General features: G+C 44.0%; 1 protein-coding gene across 1 annotated transcript in view; it reads right to left on the minus strand.

Annotated features, from left to right (window-relative positions):
* fstl5 (follistatin-like 5) overlaps nucleotides 1-26079 on the minus strand; it is a 95881-nt gene that overhangs the window by 65759 nt on the left and 4043 nt on the right. The window contains exons 2-3 of the mRNA XM_084698228.1: nucleotides 11915-12056; nucleotides 4712-4742 (exon numbers count right to left, since the gene is read on the minus strand). Coding sequence (XP_084554354.1) covers nucleotides 4712-4742; nucleotides 11915-12056 — 173 coding nt within the window. The remainder of the gene's footprint in view (nucleotides 1-4711; nucleotides 4743-11914; nucleotides 12057-26079) is intronic.

Here is a 26079-nt window from a genome sequence, read left to right on the forward strand (position 1 = left end):
ACGTGTCTTCTGCTTCCAGTCAGTTTGAGTTGGCAGCATAAAGTCTGATAATAATCGCTCGCAAAAAGAAGCTTTGGATGATAATCTGGGTACACGGGTGTACAAGCAACCTAAAAGCATCAGTAATGACACAACACAAGATCTCCTGACTTTCCCAAATCCTCCCTGAAATAGTGGATTAGATCAATAATATCATAGTTGTCTTACTCGCTTAAATGATTGCTCTCAGATGCATCAGAGAGCTGGGAAAGATCTTGAGGAATATTCAAGTTTAGGTTAAACCCCAGAGGAAATAGGGAACTAAGATTTGTATGGATTTGTAATAAGGAACACAGAAATGCAGAGCGTAGCAACTTAAGTCCTCCTTCTAGGCCTGAATCCTGAACAAGCCCATCCTAAGATAGAGAACATTAAGGGGATTGTTGGCCGGCAGCTAGGTCCGTCCTTCAACATAATGGCCCTGTTACAATTACTGTGTTGACCTTCTTAGAGAAAAAAAGGCAGACCTTTATCTGTAACCGTTCATCATTGCCCATTGTGAGTACAACAGGTCTTTAAGGACCACTGAGAATAAATAATGAATCTCTAGAAGATTTGCCTCACCTCATTGTATGCCACACATCTCAGACAAGCTTGGCCTGTAGTTATAGATGTCGAAAGAACGGCATTCAATGTAGATCTTCCACATCAATACTGATTTGGTGGCTTTGCTTTGTAATTAACATTAGTAACGGGAAGAGTACCTCAGTGGCATTTGCACTGCACTACAAGAGGTCGCAAACTCAAGTCCCCCTTGTATTTTAAGTCGCCAACGAAAAAGGTGTCTGCTGAAATGAATCTATTACGTTATTATTAACTGCCTTACTACACCTCAGACAAAAGACAGCAGTGAGTTGTTCTGCTGGAGGAGACTGATGTCACAACATCAATTACAGACAATGTAGACGCCATGACATCTACAACACAATCGCACTCTTATCTTTTGAAACTTCCTGGAGGTTCAAGAGGCACTCCAACGCGTATTAACGTATTTTACGGTACACTACTTCAAAAACTTAAATAATGATTTGTGAAATTCCCCACCATGTACTGGCTTAGAACATGAATATTCTGCCGATACAAATGTTGACTTTTCTCATTTAGTTTTTTCCTGCCCACTTTGCATGTGAACATACCTCACCAACCCTCATACTGTTTATACCAACAGCTCAAATATAAAGGTACAGTAAGTGCTGACCACCTCTGTGAACAATAAATGTTTCAATTCTATTCTATTTTTTTCTGTTTCGGTTTTATTCTGTTCTACATGAATCTATTTCATTCTAAAGTAAATAACCACAGTGACAAACCATACCAGTGTAGGGGGGTAAATATTGCAACCATTAATAAGGCTCTATGAGACCATGACACCTGGATAGGTTCATACGGTCTCCATACTTGATGCTACGCCTGGCTGAAGTGCACCAGCCAGGGCTGAGATCGGTCTGTGTTAGTATTTAGGTCACACCCACCTGTCCCAGAAGGCTTTGCGGGTCAAAGACCATGAACACCACTGCCTGTAACCCATCTGAACTTGTCATGCCTGCTGGTGTCTGCCCATCAAGACCTCCTCTCCCTCTGTTCCTCCACACCTCTACTCGTGTCGTCTGCGATGATCGTCTACCTCTACCACTCTGCGGACAGGCGCACCCTGTGAATCTTAATTGCGGTACCTTGATTAGGGCCTTGCAAAAGCTATTACGAATTACCTTGTGTTGAGACTCAGGGACACTCGGTTGTGATTGAAACAACAGGGAGTCTTCCTCCAATAATTGTGTCTCCAAAGATGCGGATTTGCAGAATAGCGTGCAGGCTGCGCTCAGGTGCTGCTGCGCAGTATTATTAAAAATGGAAGAATGTCTCAGGAGGGAGGCGTGTAATTTTAGAATTTATCTACAATTTAGGACTGGATGCTTACAACTTTTAAATGATTCAAATACACCAGAACATATGAGGAGGGGGGCAGCATACAAAGTAATACATTATATTATTATATCTCAAAGAAGACAGCATAGGGTAGAAGGGTTGTAATTAGATCTAAGTCATGAAATATGTTGGTTCTTTCAGGGGGTTTCAAACTGAGGGCCTACAAGCTACTGTGACATGACAACAATTAAAATCAATTCATTGTTACTTGATTGGTGTGATAGGGAAAATAAACATGATATATAATTCAGCTTGTTGCTCTGCCTTCAACTGCATGATCTAATGCAATAAAGGGCAACACATCTTTTCCAGCATGTACAGATGTTCCCAAAAGGTAAATGATGAGAAAGATGGGTTTATTTAATACCGGTTATAGTTTTTCACCTACAAAAAAAACCGTCTAGGTACTTTGAAGTGACCTGCATAGCAGGAGTGGTTGAGAAAATAGTTTCTCTCAGGATTCCAATTACAAGGCAGGTGAAAGCAGGTCCTGTCCATCTTTTCCTCTTAGCTTCTGACATCCAATTTCAGTTTTGTTTTGTATGTCGGTGGATTCGATCTGTCTACAATTGTTTTGTGGGCTACCAACCACTGTCTAATGTAAGACGAATAAAAAATTCAGAAAAAGTGTGTTAAAAGCTCCTCATTCAGGAGAAGATAAATCTTACACTTTTGTGATGCTGAATTAACAACTTTGTGTAAATTATTCAGGCGCTTTCACACTGAAAATGTCTCACTTGTAACATCAACATTTTTACTCTGGTTGATAGTGACATTACAGATCACGAGTTGTCTTCATTATTCATGACGACAACACGGTGGTACACACCAGACAAACCCCCAGCCATCTCCACCCCACAATGAACCATCTTTTAATCAATCAACAAAAATGTGAATTATTTATGAACTCTTTCTGGCTCTATTTCGCGGCTTGTTATCGAGCCTAAGAATGAGTTTTGCTTAAAAACTAGCCCGAGTGGGATCTTGCCTTCCTGCTTGCAGTTAAAAGGGGAATGCATTAAAATGAATGGTATCTGACAGCAGGACCGGCCCTTTATGATAATGCACCCTCTACAATTACCGCCCTGACCTTCCCTGGTGGAGACAAATGGAGAGACGGCCGTTTACGGCCCCCCTCAAACGTTTAGTGCCAGACATCTTGGTCGCTATGCCACCTTTTGCCTGACATTGACTCCTGTTTTAGAGTAGGGGGAGGATGGGGTTGCAAAGTGTGTCTGCGTGTGCGTGTGTGTGTGTCTGTGTGTGTGTGTGTGTCTGTGTGTGTGTGGGTGAAAAGGTGATGGGTTGATAGGTGAGATGCATCTGTCAGACAGTGCGAGACCACTTCAACATTTGGTCGAGGCGTGTTGCTGCCTGTGAGCTCTTAGCCGGTGGAGCGTGCGGGGGGGAGATGACGTCAACAGATATACGAGAGGCAATTTCAACCCCTCTTGTAAGAGTCATAGTCTCTTGTCCCATTTACAGCAAAATAGTACGATTACAGTCCAGGGCATATCCAAACTACATGTGAGTATTAGTGTGTAACAGCCCTGTAAAGGAGCTGTACCTAACAGCTTCTCTCCTCCAATCTCACTGACCCTCCCAGAGAAACCAGATTCACAACTCAACCAAAAATACATTTACCCGGCAGAGGATGTGCCAGGGAAGGAGTTCATTACGTTTGTCATTATTGGTGATGGTAATCCTTTATGTAGTTTAGGCATCATAAGCCGGTGGTTTAAGTCGGAAGAAGACTTGCAGGATATCAAAGGTACACTCATTCCCACAGCTGTCTAATCTTCTGGTTTGTCAGTCAGTACACTTCTTGAGGAGACGAGAGGGTCAACACAGAGGGAAACAACAAGACATCTGCCATTTTTAAGAAGCCAAATTAATTCCCATAATGCACCACAGCTAAGGCATTTTTTTATGTAGGTAGAAGTTGCAGTGTCCTTTCTAGCATGAATCTAAACTATTAACACTTTAGGATCTGAGTGTTCCTTTGGGTAACACTTTATGATTACATTAACTAACATGTAACTACATAGCAACACTGCTACAGTACGTAGTTACATGTTAGTTGATGTTACCTTAATGTAAAGCGTAACTACAATGTTGTTACTATGTATGAGGTTACACGGTAGCTAATGTTACCTTACTGTAAAGTGTACAATGTTGCTACGCAGTTATCTTTTAGTTTATGTTACTTCAAGTGTTGCCTTACTATGAAATACAAAACCAGGTGTTGAAGCGGTCGGTCTACTATTATTTAGACCTCAACAGCACATCAGAGGTCTGGTAGGAAGGTATTTTCTGTCTCTTTCACCAAGCCACAGATACAGTGCCGTCAGCTTGTAAAGGAAAGTGCTTTCTCTCTTCCCCATCCCCTCTCCACAGCTTGAGGTCGATACACCTAAGATGCTCATCTGCCTTCTTCTTATTGATGTCCTGCAGCCAAAGTGGACAGCGCGAAACAAAACAAGGTTTTCCAACCGGGGGGGAACCACTTCATACTCACCCTCAACCCCAAAATCCTCTCAGGATTTTTAGATAGTCCACATTCTTTTTGGGGGGGAGGGGGGGATTGGATTTATTGAACCGGTATGCGGTAGTTAATTATGCAGTGCAACTTTTATACATGGTGGAGGAAAATTCAAACTAAGTTTAATATTATTTTCAAATGTTTTGAACTGAATAAGCAAAAGTAGTAGAGTGGAAAAGAGGAATAAGAAAATCTGAACTTTACCCTTTATATGCAGGGTCCCTGGGTTCCCATCCTGCTGAAACAAACACAAAAACAATGGATGAGATATCTAAAAGTCATACAATATATTCATTTATGAATCGGTATGAGTGCCAACACTCATACTCATTGCTTCCGGGTAAACAGACCCTGGAAAAAAAGCATAACTAAAAGTAAATATAGAGAACACACTAAACATACAATCCACCTCTACTGATGCTGTGTAAGATGTTGAATACTGAGAAATCCTTATTAAGGCTAATAGCGGTTGAATATCAATACTGCAGGGCGCCTGACAGTAAACATCAGGCATAACTAACTGTGTGTAAGATACACACACGAGAGCAAGACACATTGCAATTAAGAATGTTCCATGACATTACGGTTTCATGTCTAATAATTTGACAATGCTGCCTGTATGAATATATAAATACATATACGGTATATATATATATATACATACACACACACACACACACACACACACACAGACACACACACAGGTAGCATTGTCAAATGATTTACCACTGAGTGGTCGGCATATTGTGAACAATGATGTGTACGGAATAAAGGCTCAATAATCAAAGTGCTCTGCTGTCACAGATTGTTCTCCACAATCTCTTAGTGGGAAGGAAATGGCATAAATATTTGATTATATCACCATCAATGCTTCAGTAGCTTCTCTCCACCTCCCTCCCTCTCTCACTCTCTCCCTCTCTCCCTCCCTCCCTCCCTCCCTCCCTCTCTCCCTCTCTCCCTCTCTCCCTCTCTCCCTCTCTCCCTCTCTCCCTCTCTCAGCCAGGTGGTTCTGGACAGACAGGAAGCTATACCAGCTGGTCTGGGGTCAGTAACAGGAGTCTCTGCTGACAGCGCAAAGAAAAGAGCAGTCTCTTCGTTATCTAAGGATCTGCATGGAGAAATCAGCTTGTTCTGTTCTCCGGAGGCCCCTGCAAAACTATAGAATCCACAACCCAACACCGAAACCGCTTCAGAAAGCAAATGTTTAAAGAGCATTTTTATTTATGACCAGGGCTTGGTAAGGACGCTTGTTGGAGGAAATGTTTTCTAGCTGTTGTCAGTTCCATGACAACATAGACAGACACAGTGACTTGTAAATAGTTTTGTACTACATTTTCAGCATACTGTACATAGAGATTGAAAACAAGATGTGCAGATGTCTGGTTGAGAGCATATTGACGTTACAGAGTCTGACAAAATAGAGTCGCACCTGTCAAATGTAGAAACTAGGGAGGAAATGTCAACATATCATTTTCACTTACTACAAAAACTTTGTAACTATATTTACAACAAAAATATAACATTTTAAGTTTGCCCATTCTTTGGTATGAGGAATAGTATTATGAGAGGGGATTTGGATCAACACATTTTAGACAAAAATGTTTTTTTATATCTATATGCCCAGAAGGACATATTAAAAGAGGTGGCTCAGATAAGTGTCTAGGCTGAAGCTTTTAACTCTTAGTCCAGCTAGTCAATTTATATACCATTCATCTCCATATAAAATATGCAAAATTAATACGATATAATTCCACGCTAGCGATGACAAATGCTGTTTTGCCTTATTTAATCCTCATAAACAGATCGTGAGTGAGTTTAATGCCAAGCGCGTCTTAAAATATCCCAACTTCCAGAGCAGGTAGTGTTATTAACAGGATAAATGAGCTGGAGAACTACTGTGAAGGTTTGAAGGCCAGATTTTCCAGTGAGTGATTTCCCTGAGGTCCCTGGCAGACCCAGTCCCTGGGGACCGGACGCCCAGCTGCAGAACCAGTGCCCCATCTGCCCCGGCTACAGCTACAGCTGGCTAACTGCCCGCCTGCATCGCTCTCCATCTTTATCTCCCTCCCTCCCACCCACCCTCCCTCCCTCCCACACTAGCCGTCCTGAATTCCCAGGGACAGTTTCACCAGAGCTTGCCCTTCAACCTGATATTCTTTCTTTCGCTGTCTCTCTCTCCATTTCTCTCTCCCTCTCTATCTTTTTCCATCTATCTCTCCATTTCCCCCTCAGCTCAGTCTCCCTCTCTCACCCCCTCCCTGCCTCTCTTTCTCTGCCTCTCTTAGCTTATCCTCTTTTAATCTAGATTTGCCGTGCGTGCAGACTACTGGGTAATGGCTGTTCTCTCAGTTCTCAAGTACTCAAGCTAATCTTAATTATCTCCTGACATGACATCTACTAAACACCACAGCAACAACTAACTCAGACACTTGCGCGGTGGTTGAAATCAAGCCTAAATATAGCTGTATATTTTTGCAGTCGTCTTAGCCCTTCTCTTTTCAGCTGGTTTGGAAACAGATTCGTATGGATCCCAGGTAAGGCAGATGACAGGAGTTTGGAGACCTGTGGTCTTTAAGAAGATTTATTCCATACTCCATGATTGAAGGGGTATCCTACTGGTAAATTTAATAAGGTCACAACTTATGTGAATGTTCACTTCATGAAGCAGACTGTGCACATAGCCTTCTTCTCTGTGTACACTGGTACTGTTATAAAAATGTAAATATTATATGTGTAAGTATATATTTTACACATATAAAGTCTTTGTAGTGACTTCCTGATATCTTAGTCATATCTTAGTCATCTAATTCATATTTAATCAACAACAACAAAATCTATTTAATACACAAACTTTGATATTTCTTTATGGGTTCATTAAATAAGAATTTTCTAAATACTTGTCTTGTATATTGTGTAACAAAAAGCCCAACTTGGCTTAGAGAGGGAGTCACAAATGAGGCTATTTTTTACAATAGGCCACATTTTTCAACCGGCAGATCTGACTGATGAATCAAGTCTAACTTTCTACTCCCACAAGACAAATTGTATGGAATGCTAATGCTGCAGTGACATTTCTATGCTATTGTATTACTTTAATGCACCTTACACATCAATTTCACCATGGCAGAATGCTCATCTATCATTTCACGAGGCGAGCCTTACCAAAGCAGAACTGTATATTTTTTGGTGTATTTTTGACAGTTCTTAATACAGTGCCATAAATCAAGCTTTATAAGTCCCTTACATGCAATGTACAATATTATAGAAACTATTCTCCTTTGGGGATTCAAAGCCACAACTGACATGTTGCAAGCTGTGTAGTCCACACCAGTCCTCTCTCTAAGCCTCAGAACACCTAAAGCTACCTGCTTTCCTGGACATTCACATGACGTTTTACGTCAACATTTGATTCATTTTGCAGACGCTTTTATCCAAAACCACATAAACGTAGTACACACAGTGTCCTGGTAACTCACCAGGTAAATACACATACCGTATAGGGTGAAGCCGTACCGAAGCGGCCTGGGTCAAATTTGGCCTTTGCCCTTTACTGCATAACAACTGTTCAATAAAGCATGAAACATGCCTAAAATATCACTCTTTAAAATTTAAGTACAAACTACAGAGGGTACCATTTCTGGGGGAATTGTGAGGTGTGCTTGCTGCAACTGAGGCATATTTTATATTTTACCTAACCTACTATTGAAGATTTCATAGATTTAAAAACATACAACTTACATTTGTTGCTGCTTATTTACACGTCAAAATACAAAGTGTGAAAGTGTAGAATGAGATGAGGTTCTCTTATTTTCCTGGGTGCTGAAGGAAGGCTGATGATGATGTAGGAGGCTCACATAGTGTAGCTAAAACAGTTGGCATCAAAACTAAGAGAAAGGGGCAACCATGTATAAAAATTGTCCTAAACTATACTATGCCTTAATCTTCCCCTTCTACTGATATTTTTAAGCATTTACTCAAACTGCATTTCATTCATAATGAGACCCCCTTTGAAACAAGCTAATTCAAACAACGACATTGTCAGAAGTCTACCATCTGCTCACTGAAAATATGCCCCCGAAAAACGTAAATAAAATAAAAACGCAAAAAAGATATATAGTAGATATATAGATATATAATATAACAAGTTTGGTGAAAATACATGTTGACATATTTCCAATTAAACCTGTTGGTTAGCATGTAGACTAATTAATTTGTTCATACCAGTGGCGGTCCTAGCACATTTGGCGCCCCGGGCAAAGGGCAAGGTTTACACCCCCCCCCCCCCCCTTTGGGCTCTCACCAACACTTTGAACACTTTATCATGCTGAGAAGTAAGAAATAACTCATCTCGCTATATACAATTAATGGACGAGGCGCAGGTGAGAGCTGTCTCGAGTTAAATGCCACCTTATAGTACCGCCCCCCCCAGTTGACAGGTATGGTAATCTCCCGACAAAACCTGATCAAACTTGAGGGCCCTGCATATGAGAGAGAGGCTGTGCACATTGAGTGCAGCAGGAGATCAAGGATCAGAAGTGAGTAGCTCTGAGAGTGTTTTAGTCGTCAGAGTCAAGCAATGGCCTGTATTTACTAGACACCTCACAAAGTGACCACATCCCAGCCACCAGACAGCTGCTGTTCTGCTGTTCTGCTGTTCTGCTGTTCTGCTGTTCTGCTGTTCTGCTGTTCTGCTGTTCTGCTGTTGGCTGGTTCTCCCAACACACTGGAAAGAGAGGCATCTGCCCTTCAAACATTTCCAGTCTATTTTATGAGTGGCATTTAGCCTTTCCAGTTAGTCTTTTCAGAAGCTAAGCTATGACTGGACTGCCAATGGCCTTTTAATATAATTACCAATGCTGTGTTTGGTTGGATTGGCTCTCTGAAGCTGAGACAAGTTGCAAAAGTCACATCTTTGTTGATACGAAAGCAAACGACGACGAGCGGCCTGTGTTGTTTGAACAGTGTGACATCATCTCCACTTCTGAAGCAGCCTGGGGCGTAAAGGTCACCCTAGCCCGCTCGCCATCGCTCCCAACCAGCCAATCCCAACAGCATAAAAGAAAAAAAACGGATAAACTGGGGAGTTGTGTAATTAAAATCCTGACACCCGTAGGAAAGAACATGTAATCAATATGCATCGAGGATGCAATCCATCGCGTGCATGTTCAAAACTGCATAATGACCGTCGAAGCGCAGAGTTGTGGCTGAGGGTGCAAACGCACAGAGAAGGAAGGACAGCACGGCAGTGATGGCTTCATTCATCACAACACATTATGATTAATATCCTGCTCAGATGCTCGTCATCCACTGTGACCATAACTCACACTGGATATTAACAAGCTGGGCCACAGCAACAAGTCGTAACTTTTTTTTTGGGGGGGGGGGGGCGTGCTATTAAACCTACTGTAGTTTAGATTATAGCTTCCTTATCGTGCTGTGCACCAAAAAACCTTTTTAATGAGTAGGGGACTATAGAGAATGGTTTGCAATCAGTCGCAGCAGTAAGACCTGGCCTGCGCTCATTTTACCCCGACTCTGCATGGTTTGAATATTAATGATGTGAACTCAGGGGGCCAACTTTGATACGATATCTACGCTGGCCTAGCCTGTGCGATAAGGGATAAAGAAGTTTGCCTTTGAGGTGGAATCTGGTTGTCCTGCAATGTGGGTCACACAATTAAACTCTTGTTATTAAAAATTCCTGCACAGTGTTATTGTCATTGGGTCCATTATTATTATTATAATACATTCAAAGACTCATTGGCACGATGTGGTGTTTGTTTCTCTGCTTGCTAAGCTTCACAGTAGTTTGGTGGGAGAGAGCCAGGGTGTCAGTGATATGGGATCACAGCGCCTGCTGCTCAGTAAAGCTGGAACAAATCTTAAGTAAGAACTCATTATTTGGCCCAGGCAGTTAAAAGTCTCAGGGTTTAAATTATGACACACAGAGAAACACTTGAAAGGGTCCCTGCACTCATTTCAGGAACCACAGTTAGAGATGTATGACGTTGCAGCTAATTCTGAAACTTGAATGTGTCCAAACTGCAGGGGGGGAAGAGTACAGTAGAGACTGCAGGCTCATTAGTTTTGTTTCTGATGTGCATGTTGCTAAAACTCCGGTCTCTAGTTGTGATTTGGCAATGAATTATCAATGCAGCTGATCGTGAACAGTGTAGTCTGATCCCTGCTTGTGTTCATCAGTAGGCACTGCAGACAACGTACAGTAATTATATCACTGTTCTATCAGCGATCTGGCACTGTTCCCCCAAAGTCACGCATCACACCAATGATCCTGATTTCCCCCCACAAACGACCCTCTTTTAAAAGCAACTCTTCTGTCAAAGTGACCTTTGTGTCTTTGTCAGCTTTAGGAAGACTCCAGCCTCTGGCTCTGTGAGAACCATCTCCTGTTCTGCTAACCACCATCTGTCCATATCTCTCTCTCTCCATCTTCCTCACTCCATTTCTACCCCTCTCCATCTTTCTCTCTTCCCCTCTCTCTCTACAATCAACACTGATCCTCAGGCTTCAAATTACTATTGTCTCTGGGTTTGAATTTTGCATGCCAGTAAGACTAATAATCCAATTGAAACAAATCTTTGAGCAAAGCATAAAGTCCCTATTTAGAGATGCCAGACTGCCACAACCTACCAAGGGGATATGTAAATTAATGGGCAAGGGTTTTTTCTTCTTTATCTTGGTTCTTACAAAGCTTATTTTCCTGTGCTTATCACTCTGGGAGAGTAGCAGGATGTGAATACACACACACACACACACACACAAACAGACACACACACAAGCCTGCAGACTAGAAACCCAGTCCAGCTTCAGTTCCCACTGCCAACATAACCCATTCCAGCCAGCAATAATTGATCTATTACGTAACGAGGCAATCGACACACTCACCACTCTCATTCTTAGACATCTTTACAAGAAAGCTCAGGAGATAGAAGCAGATTGACAAAGAGATACCGTGGAGAGAAAGAAAGAGGTAGGGAGATGGAAGTGCATGTTGTTGTTGATGGCAAACGGCTCCTGTAGATTCTGACTGAGTTTGCCTTCTCCTTTATCAATTCAATAAAAAAATAAAATCAATTACACTCAAAGTTGGATGATTTGCTGAAAGCCCCACTTTAACCTTCACTCCACCTCCCGCAACCTCTGTCCACAATCCTCCCGCCTTTGTTTGATGGTCTTGGATAATCACCCCGTTGACAAAAACAGTCAGCAACAAATCTTTGAGTATTTATTCTGAGAAACACCCCCCCCCCTCAAACCCCCCCCCCCTCCAAAACAAAGTTGCTTGACACGCTGCAGCGGGCCTCCAATGTAATTAGCTTCATAATTGGCAAAACTGCAGGCTACTCTTGTTATGAAAGGCTAATGGAACAGGAAGGAAATCAATACCTTGTGTCGGAACCTCACCACCGGTCGATAGGGCAGCTGACCGAATCCCTCCTGGCTGGGCCTCGCCTCCGCGCTGGGCAAGACGATGCCCAACAAGAAAACAGCCAGAAACCAACATCTGGGCGTCCTCATCGGTATGTTCCTGTCAAAAACAGAAGTAGAACCAGTGAGCGTTCTGTGCGACTGTTCCGGAAGGTTCGATACCGCACTGTCGAGACAATGAATCAAACGCTCGGAAATTAGCGTTAGACAATGAGAAACTGCAGATTCGTCTTCGGTTTAAACTAACCCTATCAATAATAAGTGCTTCACATTCCCGAGAGATTAGATCTCGTTGGAATCCATTAAGTGGAAATGGGCGTCATGAGTAAATCAAGATGAAAAAAAGACATCAAGAGTTACCACGAGACGATAATTACTGTGGGGTACCATTTTAATTAGATTGATGACTGTTGTACTTTTAAACATCTCTTTGTAGACATTGTTTAATGCCCACATTTTCCGTATCATTGAACCTGACATTAACAGAAATTAGTATGTTACTGTGTACATGGGCGCCGTATAGGGGGGAAAAGTTAGGACAATTCTAAGGGCCCCTGACTGGGGGGGCCCCAAAAAATGAAAAACTAACAGAAATGATAAACTGTTTTTTTTTTTTTTTATGGGGCCCAAAATTCCTGGCGGTGCCCCTGACTGTGTATTTCCAAGAAGTGAATTTGACTTGAGCTGGATGTACAGGGCACATGCATAACTTCCTACAGTAATTGTTTTATATTACAGGTGTATCTGACAGCACAGGATACAGCAGCCTACATGGGGTCCAAGCAGGTACAAGTCAACACCTGACAGGGTGTTTAGTTATGGAGGGAAAAATAGGGACAATGTCTTGAATTTTAAAAGGCATTGAATACTTGATATTGAAATTTAGGCACCACTGAATTTGTTGGTTTTGAATTCACCTCACCTCACCTTCAAATAAAATCCAGGCTGCTCAAAATTCGAATGATGAAATTCAGATAAAAAAATGTTTTGCCGATAAAATTAAGATTGCAACATCCAGGATACCAAGGTAAGGCAATCTGACCATCTTACAGAAGGGTCCATCTGCAGCCTTCTCTCCTCAGGGCCCTGTCATTCAGGTGTAGCTGCAGATCAGTCATCCAATCACAGCCTGGGGTTTGAGGAGAGAGGTCTGGTGTGAGGCAAGCATTTCCATCTGGTATGGATGTTGCAATCTGATTTTTTTCGCCTCTAATATTTTCACCTCTAATTTTGGGGATCTGAATTTCACCATTTGAATTTGAGCATCCTAAATTTTGCTCTATTTCTGAAGCTTTTTTTTTTTGGAGGGGGGGGGGGATTTAATTTTACTGTTCGAATTTCAGCAGCTTGGATTTCTGAACCTTGAATTTTTGGTTTCAGAATTTTTTTTTACATTGAAAAAATGTAATATTTCAATTTTAAAGAGGTGATTTCCACACCGACAAATTCTGATGTGTTTAAATTTCAATATTAGGTATTCAATGCCTTAAAATTCAAAACATTGTCACTGATTTGCTTCAACAGTTAGTGGTATAAAGTAAAAGACACACACACAAGCATTTTCCCACTTATTATAATCTAGAATGGCAAAGAGGGTTTAGGTTGGTTATATAGATGCTGATCTGTAGGCATCTGTGAAGCCCTCTGTGACATAGCTTGAAAATAGGGCATTCAACATACAGCATTGTTAGATTTGATTGTATGGTAACACCATGCATTGGCATAGCAGTTGAAATGAAGTCAACCTCATATAAAGTGATGCCACTTTGTCTATCAATTAAAACAATTTAAATCCCATTTAAGTCCATGGGGTGTCATGTATATCATTATACATCATTCCTGAAAAGGATTTTAAGATCTCCATGTTTCAGTCCCAATACAACTCACACTAAATTATTCCTAACTCAGTATGAAAACATGGTTGACCTCGCCACAACACCAATTAAACACCACGGTGAACGGGAAACCCACAGCAGTGCACAACGCATCTCTCTCGCCCTAGATAATAAAATGTCTGAGAAGAGGCAAGACACCAAATGTAGAGGAAAACAAAACACATGTCAAAGTGTGAGTCAGTACAAGTCTGTTTGTCTGTACAACTGCTGGGCTGGGGGTGGAGGTGGGGGGGAGAGGGGTGGAGGTAGGGGTGAGGGGTTGGAGGTGGGGGGGAGAGGGGTGGAGGTAGGGGTGAGGGGTTGGAGGTGGGGGGGAGAGGGGTGGTGGTAGAGGGGAGGGGGTGGAGGTAGAGGGGAGGGGTTGGAGGTGGGGGGGAGGGGTTGGAGGTGGGGGGAGGGGTGGAGGTAGAGGGGAGGGGGTGGAGGTGGGGGGAGGGGGGTGGAGGTGGAGTAGATGGGGGTGGAAGGGGGAGGGGGGTGGAGGTGGAGCAGATGGGGGTGGAAGGGGGAGGGGGGTGGAGGTGGAGTAGATGGGGGTGGAGGGAGGTGGGGGGAGGGGGGTGGAGGTGGAGTAGATGGGGGTGGAAGGGGGAGGGGGGTGGAGCAGATGGGGGTGGAAGGGGGAGGGGGGTGGAGGTGGAGTAGATGGGGGTGGAGGGAGGTGGGGGGAGGGGGGTGGAGGTGGAGTAGATGGGGGTGGAGGGAGGTGGGGGGAGGGGGAGGGAAGTGGAAGGAGACAGCCAGAGATGCTGGTTCAGGCCTCTGAATAGCGGCAGATCAGGTGAACAGGAAGTAACATTGTTGTCCTGGTGACCTCTGACAAACAAGGAACTAACATTGTTGTCCTGGTGATCTCTGACAGAAATTGTGGCCCTTGTGCACCCAAGCTGTGCCTGGAGGTTAAAGGTCAACGTGTTATCCATCTCAGACAAACTAAGTGCTTGTGCTTCTGTGGCTTGCTGGCATGGCCTGCTGCACTTAGCCTGCGATCCCTCCTCCTCCACCTACTACTAATTCTCTTTTTTCTCTTATTACTCCTCTTCCTCCTCTTCCTCCTTCTAGCTCTACTGTGTTCATCTGATCAGCAGCATCTGCCAGTATCATCCATTACCTGGCCCTGTCTGCTTGTTACATGGATTATTCATGGTATGATGTTGTTGGATTATTGTGTCACACAGATGCACACGCTGTGTGATGTATTGACATTACGAGGGCTATCCTTTTTATTTAGGCGTGGTCTGTTGACTGAAAGTCTGTCTGGTAAATGAATAATTTGTTTTGGGGGGAAATCTATCTACTACTAATTTAAAGATATTTCCAATCATCTAACATCAAATAAACCATCCACAGTACTAAATAACAGGAGTGCAGTGTGCTTTGGCAAATTCAATAAATAAGTTATGAAGTGTACTTTGAAATCACATTAGCTCTCTTTGTTTTTCAGCCAATGAGATTCAGAACCATCCCTTGACAACTTAGTTTTAACAGGATAATTACTAATGCTTCCAGTTATCTGTATGTGTATGTGTGTGTGTGTGTGTGTGTGTGTGTGCGTGTGTGTGTGTGTCACTGTTTGTGGGTTTGTGAGTGCACTAGTCTTTGTTTGGAGAGCCCAAGAAGAAAGTGAGGCAGAAATATTTTTCCATTTCTCCCCCCCAAGGGAGTGCCATCATAACTTTGGCCGGTGGCTATAAATCCTAGCGAGCATGTCTAAGCTTCAACATTGACTTTCAAATGAAGACGACCCATCGCTCACTATGTACGCAGGGCATCGGGACTCAACTGCCTTCCATCTAAGGCGCAGCGCAGCACTGTTCTGCGGTCTGCAGTACAGGATCTGCAGTACAGGGTCTGCAGTACAGGGTCTGCATCACAACGAATGACTACTGACAGACAGAGGCGGCTGTTATTGTACGCACTACCAAAGCAGGATGGGTGACAGCAGGCAGCAATAAGATCCACTTATAAGGTCATTCCTGTCAGGTGACAAACTTAACCTGAACTTTACCTTCTAATCTGATTCATTGAGGCTAAGATGAGTCCTTCGTTCCAGTGACCCCCCACCTTATTTTTCTTGAAGCGCACGTTCCCTTTTGTGGGATGGAGGCGTGAAGAGACGGAGCGTAGCGGGACAGATGTCGTGGGGAAAAGAAATGTGTCTCGATTTCAAACACGGTTTAGGGGAATGAAAAAGATAATGACAAACATATGACGTTTTAAACTCTTGACTGAAGCTGTGTGACTGATCTAAAGTTCCAGAATTCTACACAGTGCTCTGTGCTTCTACCGGTACTCTCTATTCTACCATATGCTCACCCCCCCCACCCCCTGTGAGACAGTATGTTTAAGAAAGCTCAGTTGTATTTCTCCGTGAGAGATCAGAGGAGTTGGAGTACGTCTGTTTGTCCCTGGGATGTCCCTCCTGAATGAGCTCTGTGGAACAACTGCTGTCTATTTGTCGGGTGAAGTAATATCGTCAAGTCATCAGAGCCTTTCTCTCCCTCTCTTACACCCAACTGTGTTATGAAACGCATGAAGGGGCTCTTTCGTTTCAAGGCAGAGGCAAAAACGAGGTCCTACTTGAGCTCTGAGCAGAAACACTCTCAGGGATAGTCTACGCTGCACTGTGTGTTTTTTTGTTAACCAGTCAAACATTTATCCTAGTACAGACAGGAGAGCAAAGACTGTCTCAATGAATGTCTCCATCCAAGGGCCTCTCCTTGTCTCAAATAGTTATTCCACACCGCACAAGATCCAGAGGATTTATTCGTCCGATCTCTCCTACCTCCAATACCATGAGCCAATGTACAGTACTGTACCCGTTTTGGGCACTGCATTCAAAACTCTCATGAAGCCCAGGAACTGCAACAGCATTTAGGGAGTATTTGAGGCAAATACTTTGTGGACAAAGCTCTGAACAATATGACCCTGCCATGACTTGACATACCCATGTGCATAGATATGACATCTATGAAGGGAAGATGATTTAAAACTGACGTGAATGCAATCTCAGGGGGGGGATTATGCACACGTCAGTGAGATGAAAAGTCTAGTAAATTGGAACGGCAACAGATGTTGTATTAGGACGATTATGAGAGACTTTGTCATTGGAATGTGTGGTGACTGTTTGTAATCTGGCCAACTGTGTAGCCAGCTGTGTGAACTGACAGGTAACATGGTTTCGATCCAGAGCACAGCCTATAGTTTGTCAGTCATCTGAATCAACGGGGGACACACAATATCCTCTAGTCTAATGAGTCAGCTTCATGAAGCTGTGAAACCCTTTTTGCAGAGAACATATTGTGTTTTAAAAGAGAGAAGAAAGGAAATTGAGGTAAACAGTGCAAAGTGTCAACTGTGTAATGACACACTACTGCAGTGGGTAACAGACATAAAACAACCCCTGCTGCAAAAATATCAGTTATTTTCGAATGGCAAGTACTGCAAACATAAAAAACAAGTCACGCAAACAGTTCTCATCAACAATCCTTTAACGACCGACAAGCTTATGAAAAAGCTCAGAGAAAGCTGTGTCACCAACCACAACTTGACTCCTCCCTCTCTTCCCGGAGGGCAATTAGGATTGTCTTTCAGCATCTCCAGGGCGTGTCATGTGACCTAAGCCCCCTGGTCACATGGTTGTGTTCTTTAATAGGATGAGTGTGGAAAAGGGGAGCTTTATCCAGGCCTAATCCAGGCCTAGGGATGGACGATAAATATCCCTGACTCATTACTCAAGGAACACTGTTCCAAATGCCAGAAGGATAACAGCACAGCAAGCCCACGCTGTGAGATAACAGATGAATAAGGAGATATGCCTTTCGTGTAAATTTGTTGTCCACATGTTGGGAGAGTGTTATTTATCATCCCGGACCCCTTTTATGAGGCAGTTATCAGTTTCATACAGATATCTATCCAAACGCATAAAATGTGATTACATTGAGCTTTGAACTCACGCTTGTCTCATTGTGCCTCCCCTTTCTAAATCCTTTGCACTGGAGATAAATTTGTCATTGAAGGAGAAATGTCAAAATCCTGTCCGGCTGTGCCTCTGGGAATATATGCATGTGCGTGTTGGTCTGTCTGTCTGTCTGCTTTGTCTGTCTGCCTGTCTGCCCATCTGTTTCTGTTTATTGTATTTCATACAAACGGACAGACAGTGGATCCTCCATCTTCTCATTGTTTTCCTGAACAGACCCGAAGAGCAGGTAATGATTGGTTCATGATTGCGTAGCCCTGAAGACGAAACCCAATCACGTCTGAATGTTCTCATAAAAAAATTAAAAACAACTCTAGAAAATTCCACACGAGAAAAGACAAACACTGATGGAATTTTACTGGTCTGAAGCGGTAGTGAAGAGGGCTTTCTGTGGACGCCTCCCTAACCCAATCAGAGGGAAGCGTCGGTGTCTGAACAGCAGTGAAAAGACATTCACTTTAAACTCTCATCAGATTTCATTGAATTTCCCCCGTTGTGAAAAACCCCCTGCATCCCCCCCCCCCCTCTCCATGGTGACGGCCCCAGTCGACCTTTCCGAGACAAAGCAACGAGCACAAAGAGCCGAAGAAAAACAATGAGAGCCAGGCCGTAGGTGCTGAGGGCACTGACTGCACTTCAGACCAATTTCAGACACACTAACTAGCCCCCTGAGCCCTCTCAACATCTCGCTTTCCTCCTGAGCTGGACCTCAGAGACGCCGGGGTTCTTCCAGGTTCTCCAGGGGGTTCTAGTTGTCCCTTGGACATTTTCTGCACCGAGCCGTGTTCCTGGGAGAACCCTGCCGACCTTCCAGGTAGGAATGCGTCCTTCCGGCCTCCACGCTGAGGTCGGTGACTCGCGGTCGGCCGTTGATGATGTTGTGACCGTGTGAGCTGATTGTTCCAGGGAGAAGCCGGTGTTGTCATGCTTTGGATAGACCAGACACCTGCTGAACAGTGTCTCTGGATAGAGCAGGCACCTGCTGAACAGTGTCTATGGATAGAGCAGGCACCTGCTGAACAGTGTCCCTGGATAGAGCAGGCACCTCCTGAACAGTGTCCCTGGATAGAGCAGGCACCTGCTGAACAGTGTCTATGGATAGAGCAGGCACCTGCTGAACAGTGTCCCTGGATAGAGCAGACACCTGCTGAACAGTGTCCCTGGATAGAGCAGGCACCTGCTGAACAGTGTCCCTGGATAGAGCAGGCACCTGCTGAACAGTGTCTATGGATAGAGCAGGCACCTGCTGAACAGTGTCCCTGGATAGAGCAGACACCTGCTGAACAGTGTCTCTGGATAGAGCAGGCACCTGCTGAACAGCGTCTCTGGATAGAGCAGGCACCTGCTGAACAGCGTCTCTGGATAGAGCAGGCACCTGCTGAACAGCGTCTCTGGATAGAGCAGACACCTGCTGAACAGTGTCTCTGGATACAGCAGGCACCTGCTGAACAGTGTCGTGATGGATGGAACATAGAGCTGCACCTGCTGCCACTCGGATGTTGTGTCAATGTCGTTGTTCACTTTACTGTCACTGTATTTTGTCACTAGGATGATGCCTGCATCTAGGTTGATATCGATGTGTACTAGCGAGCGAACACATGCTAATTACATCATTTGGAGATCGTTTTTGGTTCACTGGTCTTATTGTGTCTGGATTGTAGTCCTTTAGTCTTAGGTTGGAAACCAGCCGAGTACAATCCTTTCAGTTTTTCAGCTAACCCTATACTGATGTTATTTTTTTTTTTACGACATATAATTTTGGTTGAGCTTCAATACACTCCACCAAGTTGCACGACGCCAACTACATTCTGTATGTGACAGAAATGTCAACTGGATGCCTTCACTTTGCCACTGCGATTAAATAATTCCATCCGTGAGGACCTGCAGTGCTTCATATGAGAGCAACACGACTGTATCTTTTACTCTGCATCTGGATCTGACACCAGCATGAACAGTCCGAGACGTTTTACGATCTTCGGATATCGTAGTTAACAGGAGAGATGGACCGTGACATTGCCTTCATACAGCCAAGTAACCGACTGAAGAACTGATGAGTGAAATAATGTAACAGGAATGGTTCAGAGACCACGTGTTCTTTAGCCTTCGAGCTCTTTTCGAAATGGGAGCGAGGTGATCTCATCTCTCCTGAACAACACTGTCCCAGTCAGTCGAAAGCTTTGATCCGTGGTGAACTGCAACCTGTACGGCCATTTCTAAACAAAACTCGCCCCACTCCAAACATCAGCAGTCTGGCACACACACACACACCACGCGCCAGGGTTCTGGTATACACATATCACCCACAAGGACCTACCAGAAGTCACAATAACTCCAATGCCCCTAACTCACCCTCGAAATATTTTCTCATAAACACGTACACACTCACACATACAGTACACATGCACATTCTCACACAACACACACACACACACGTTTAACACAAACACACTCTCTCACACACAAACACTAACATGATACATGATAAACACACTTCAATCACTTCATATCTTGAAGCTGTTTTCGGCCTCCTGTACTTCATAGAAAGGACAGACTCATATTGACATTTTCTTAATTTAGCTCTTTCACACAAAACTACTTTAAATATAGAAAGTGCAGCAGAAAATCATCAATGAGTCAAGTAGGGAGAAGTGCCCTGTCCAAGGACACAACGTCATTTTGCACGGCCGGGAATCGAACCAGCAACCTTCTGATTAATAGCCCGACTCGCTAACCGCTCAGCCATCTGACCCCCAGTTCTAACAGTACTTTTGTGGTCAGGGAACAGGCAGGAATGGTGAGGACAAATGTAATTATGTGAATGGTGATAGACAAGGAGAATTCTGGAGAGTATTAATAATGATGGCAAGCCTGGATCAGCAGGGATTCTCTAGTTTTGATCCTGAGGGGTAGGTTGACTAGGGTCCTTAATGCCCTCAACCTGGTTCAGTACTGATGGAAACATGCAACGAGCCCACTGATACACCACGTAGCCAGTGACATGGCTGAAAGATGGGAATCTGATGCACAGGTATGCTGGATTTAGAGTGAGGAATGAGTTTAACCCATTCAGTCAACCCCCTCAAATTCACTCTATAGCGACCCCAACTGGTGGACCTACACTGACTGTAGAGTTCAACTGAACCCCACTAATGTCTTGATAATTTAAATTTAACATATAAACTTTAACACACACACACATTCAAACAGTCAGCCTCTTAGCCAGCTCCGTGTAAACCTTCTATTGACATCCAATACCATTCACAGTACAGACGAAAAAATGATGTAATAATAACAACAACAATAAAGTAAAACTCATTTGCAGAAGTGTGCTTGATTCCTAAGACTTCAAACACAAGCTGGCTGTTTAGGAGCACATGTCCGGCGCAAGACAGAAACAGAGCTGTAAAGCTTTAGCCGAGACTTAATTTAAACCTCACAGCAAGGGGCCACTAAGCAACACCATGCCAACAGGCTTCCTGCAATAGAACGCCTCTCTTTGGTGAAACTCACAGGACTCCACAAAGCAATAAGCATAAAATATGACCATGCCGATTTCAATTTGGCGTTTCTAAGCGTGGAGTTAAGCACCCCAGTACATAGCACCGAGGAGGAGCATGTGTTTGATAACACCAGTTTACAGTGAGATGGTTTATACCATGTAGCCTAGCTGATAATGCTGAAAGACCCACGGCTCAATTCCTCACCAGCCTGGCGTTTATTACATCCAATTTACCTCCCGCCGCCCCTCCTACTTCAAACTAATGTCCGCACGCCTTCAGTGCCACTATCACATACTAAAATGCCATCCCTTGCCTGGGCTATCCAGTGTCTTCCTGTTTAGAACAGCCGCACTGTCTCAGAAATGATCACGGCTCAATCCCCAGGGGGCAGGAAGTCATAGCAACAACAGGCAGGTAGGACAATAATTCATGTTGTTTTTCAGACGGGAAACTTTCTTCCCAACCCCATCTCTAACCTGTTGCTGAAGGATTTCAACGGATAGGAGCAGGAATGAGAAGTCGTGTTGCGAAGAAAAAGGTATCTTTGGTAAAGTTTTAAGTGTCAGGAGTTTTTCAAAGCACATGGTGTAATCTGAACATCGTCATTTGTCATATGACATTTCAATCATACAATAGATTATCAGCCAAGTTGCAAGGTCTGGCTGTTTTCTTGACTGTGAATGGATTCTCATATTGGCTGCCCTAGAGCTTGTGTGAGCCACCTATCTCAGAGGCCAATGCATAATCCATGGGTTTCATGAAACATAGATGACAGTGCCCATGACGACTCCAGTCCGATAGAAACGTATCAATATGGAAGTAGAGATTTAAGTGGAAAAGCCTTGCAAAACACGACCTGCCCCTTTGTAATACAAGCCACTAGAGGGGTGACATCTTATGATTAGAAACAGAGAGCGAACCAATGAAGTGCAGGCTCATCCTTACTAACATTTAATCAATACACAAGGAGTGGAGGGAATAGTCAATGTTGCATAGCTGCCCACCTGCTCAAATACACTTTCAAAGGAGAATGCTCCACATTTAACTATCTCTCTCTCTCTCTCTCTGAAGACTTTGACTTGAGGTGATTGGGGAGAGTCCCTTTACTTTTGGGGGGCCCAAGCATCTGACATTGGTCTAATTGAGTGAAAAGCGAAGAGTGGTGGTAGGTTTGGAAACTTTAGATTGGGCAGCTTTCACAGTGCTTGAGACTGTATAAATATATTATAACAAGGACCATCAAGTACACAAATGCAAATCAGAAAAACCGAATCTCGCTTTCAAAATAATTTGTTTGCGTGACAGGGCCTTAATTGCCCACGGGGTGGTGGTACAAAGACGTAGCCTATACTAATTCCGAACTCAATCAGATTTTTTACAAGAAATGTAATCAGCAAACATGACAAGACGATTTGAAGTGAGATATGGTCAACAGAATGGGAATATTCTGACAGGTCCATGCAGATTTAGACTAAGTAAGACAGGTCTTAAAATGAAGTCATATTACAGCTGCCTCACAGAAGAATCCACAACAACCAATTGGTTGGAATTAAACAAGACAATTAATGACCATCACGAGCGCATTAAAGAACAGCCAAATGAATCACGCGCAGTGAGGGAGAGGATAAAAACAAGAGTATAATCCCTCCGCTGCTAACGGTGTCACTCAAGGATTAGCGTGCTAAGGAAAAATAACACGCTAAGTACTATGCGGCTAAATGAAATGACCTACGAAATGGACTGGAGTACCTCGGACATGGACAAAAATATAAAATACAAATTAAGGTGATTTGGTTAGAGAAGTCTTCAAGTTGCCGCAGGTTTTAGTGGGCTAGAACAGTCGACAGTGGGGACTAACTCCCGTGTTTAACTTCATTGCCAAGTGATGCCATCACATGATGAGCTGCAACAGAGACAACCATGAGACTATCGGGTCCAGCAGTCGCGGGCTGAAGTGAAAATTGTGGGTCGTCATTAAATAGTTGTGCAATAGCTTGTGCGTTTGGGTAGTTATTTGCAATGGGACACATGACAGAAAAGACTTCGTGGACAGCTAGTGTAATTTCCACGGTTTAAATCATTCCGCGTAGTTCACCCGTTCACCAACACAATAATCTGTACGTAAACGCTTAAATGTTTTACCTGTATGTCCAGACGCAAAGCATCCAGAGTATTATCCGAGAAAAGATTTTACCAAAAAAAAAAAAAAACTGTTGTAACCCACTTCACTTCAACTGCCAAGTACGTCCGATGAAATCCACGGTTAGTGATATGATCCACGCAATAAACGTCCTCAGAGGAAGTTTGCGTGAAGCAAGCGCTTTAATCCCTTTCGGAAATACTATCAACAAACGGCGAGTGGAGAGGGGATCCTGACTTCAGCACCTCGGTAGAAGTGGACAGCTCCGGTAGCACGGGTCTAACCTCTTCTGTCTCGGGTCTTCTCTGCCACTGAGGCGCGAGCCACCAGCTCCAACCAAACTCACCTACTGGCTGCGTCCCCGATCGGATTTACATACAATCACAGGATGAACCAATCAAAAGCCTGCAGAGGGCAGCCGTAGTGAGAGAGTGGATATGAGCTATGTTGATTGTCTGATGCCACCCGTGCATTGCCCTTGACTGAAACGAACAGGGTTGCCATGTCAAAACTCGAGTTTCCGTCGAGAAAAATTGGTCATACAGCATCACACCGACTAAAGACGTAGTGAAAGCGTACGGACTGTTAGCCGAGCAGGGAGAATGACAAACATGTTTTTAAAAACGAATATCAAATGTGAACTTTTTAATAGACTACATTTGTTGTAGTGTAGTTTATCACAACAGTCAAGAGTAATAGGAATCTGTTTTGATCAGAACATTTCAACTGGAATCTACTCTAAGTGCATTGGCACGCTTGCAAATCACCTGGACATTTAAAATGTCACCAGACCTCACAGTTAGACAACACAAAAAACATATAGGACATTCAAAATGAAAATGATAAATCCTTATATAAATCGGAGATGCACATTTAAGCCATGGGTTGTGTGGTTTGGGTTTGAGTGTCACATATGCATTACCATAATGAAACATGTTGCGTATGGATATTCATCTCGCCATATGTCAAGCCAGTGTGTCTCTGCTACTGTCACATTAAGTTAAAGCATGATTTATAGGGGATACTAGAGGAACAACTCTATTTGCATTCTCCCTCAGTGGGTTGCCACATCTGTGCTTAGACGACTAAGGATGTGACACGGGTATCGCTTAAAACCGCCCTGATTCATCACATTGACGATGGTATAGTCTTGCATGTGAATACGACCTGAAGGAGGAGGAAGAGGACAGGAAGAGAGGTATTTTCTGTCCATCCATTTTGGGTCTTGAGAGACCAGTGCGCGTGTCTTTGAGTGTGTGTGTCCTTGCATTGGTGTATGTGAGTGAATGTGTGTGTGCATGTGTTCGTGCATGCTATTGTGTGTGTGTGCATGTGTTCGTGCATGCTATTGTGTGTGTGTGCATGTGTTTGTGCATGCTATTGTGTGTGTGTGCATGTGTTCGTGCATGCTATTGTGTGTGTGTGCATGTGTTCGTGCATGCTATTGTGTGTGTGTGTGTGTGTTCGTGCATGCTATTGTGTGTGTGTGTGTGTGTTCCCTGGAAGGGTGTTGTGTGGAGATCCTAACAGACTACGACACATGCTACAGGCAACATCACTGGCACAGGCCACATGTGACATGTGACTAGTTTCACAATCCATTATACATTAAACTGTCTGGAGCCAGGCTGTGGAGCTCAGTGTCAGCTGCACTCACTCACCCTCCTGCTCCCAGGGGCCACAGCATCCCTGGTTCTGCTCCTGGTTCGATGGAGGCTCTGTAGTCTCTGAGGGCAGGGGGGGGGGGGGGGGCTGATGTTGGCTCAGGAAGAGCTTTGCTGCAGGACAGCGTCCATCTTGACCGCTTGAAGACAACCTCCACTTAGGATGAGGCCTTTAAATCCCTCCGTGTGAGTAACCACATGCGGGTGGGCCTCGAAAAGGGAATCAGATGGCTGAGCGGTGAGAGAGTCGGGCTAGTAATCAAAAGGTTGCTGGATCGTTTCCCCGCCGTGCCAAACGTCGTTGTGTCCTTGGGCAAGGCACTTCACCCTACTTGCCTGGGGGGGAATGTCCCTGTACTTACTGTAAGTCGATCTGGATAAGAGCGTCTGCTAAATGACTAAATGTAAATGTAAATGAACACAGTGGTTCCTCAGGGCACCCCTGTCCTGCTGCATGTTTTAGATGTTGTCCCTGCTCCAACACACCTGATTCAAAAGAATGGGTCGTTATCCAGCTCTGCAGAAGCCTTCTTATGACCGATCATTTGAGTCAGGTGCGGAGCAGGGAAACATCTAAAACAGGCAGGACAGGGGTGGCCTGAGGACCAGGGTTGGGAAGCACTGCTCTATCACACAGACATAGCCAACGCCTTCCACAGGCCGTGAGCGTTGGCTATCACACAGACCGTTGTGTGACTAAGGAGCCTCCAAGAACGTGTGAGGAAATCATCAATAACTAAAATAAAAGCACATCAATAACAGCAACAGGGCCTAGCTCAGTGCACAGCAGACTTCAGCCAAGCCTAATGGAGTCCCAGCAGAAACTTGGCAGTGGTTTGGTACCTTGAGACACCTCTGAAGTTTGTTAGAGTTGAAGAAACCCCCTTTCTCTGGAAGCCCAGTCCCTCGAAACCAAGTTTAAAGGGGGAGAGAAAAAAATCCTTA

The sequence above is a fragment of the Hypomesus nipponensis genome, chromosome 1 (assembly GCF_054491055.1).
Source record: "Hypomesus nipponensis isolate SF chromosome 1, ASM5449105v1, whole genome shotgun sequence".
Lineage (NCBI taxonomy): Eukaryota > Metazoa > Chordata > Actinopteri > Osmeriformes > Osmeridae > Hypomesus > Hypomesus nipponensis.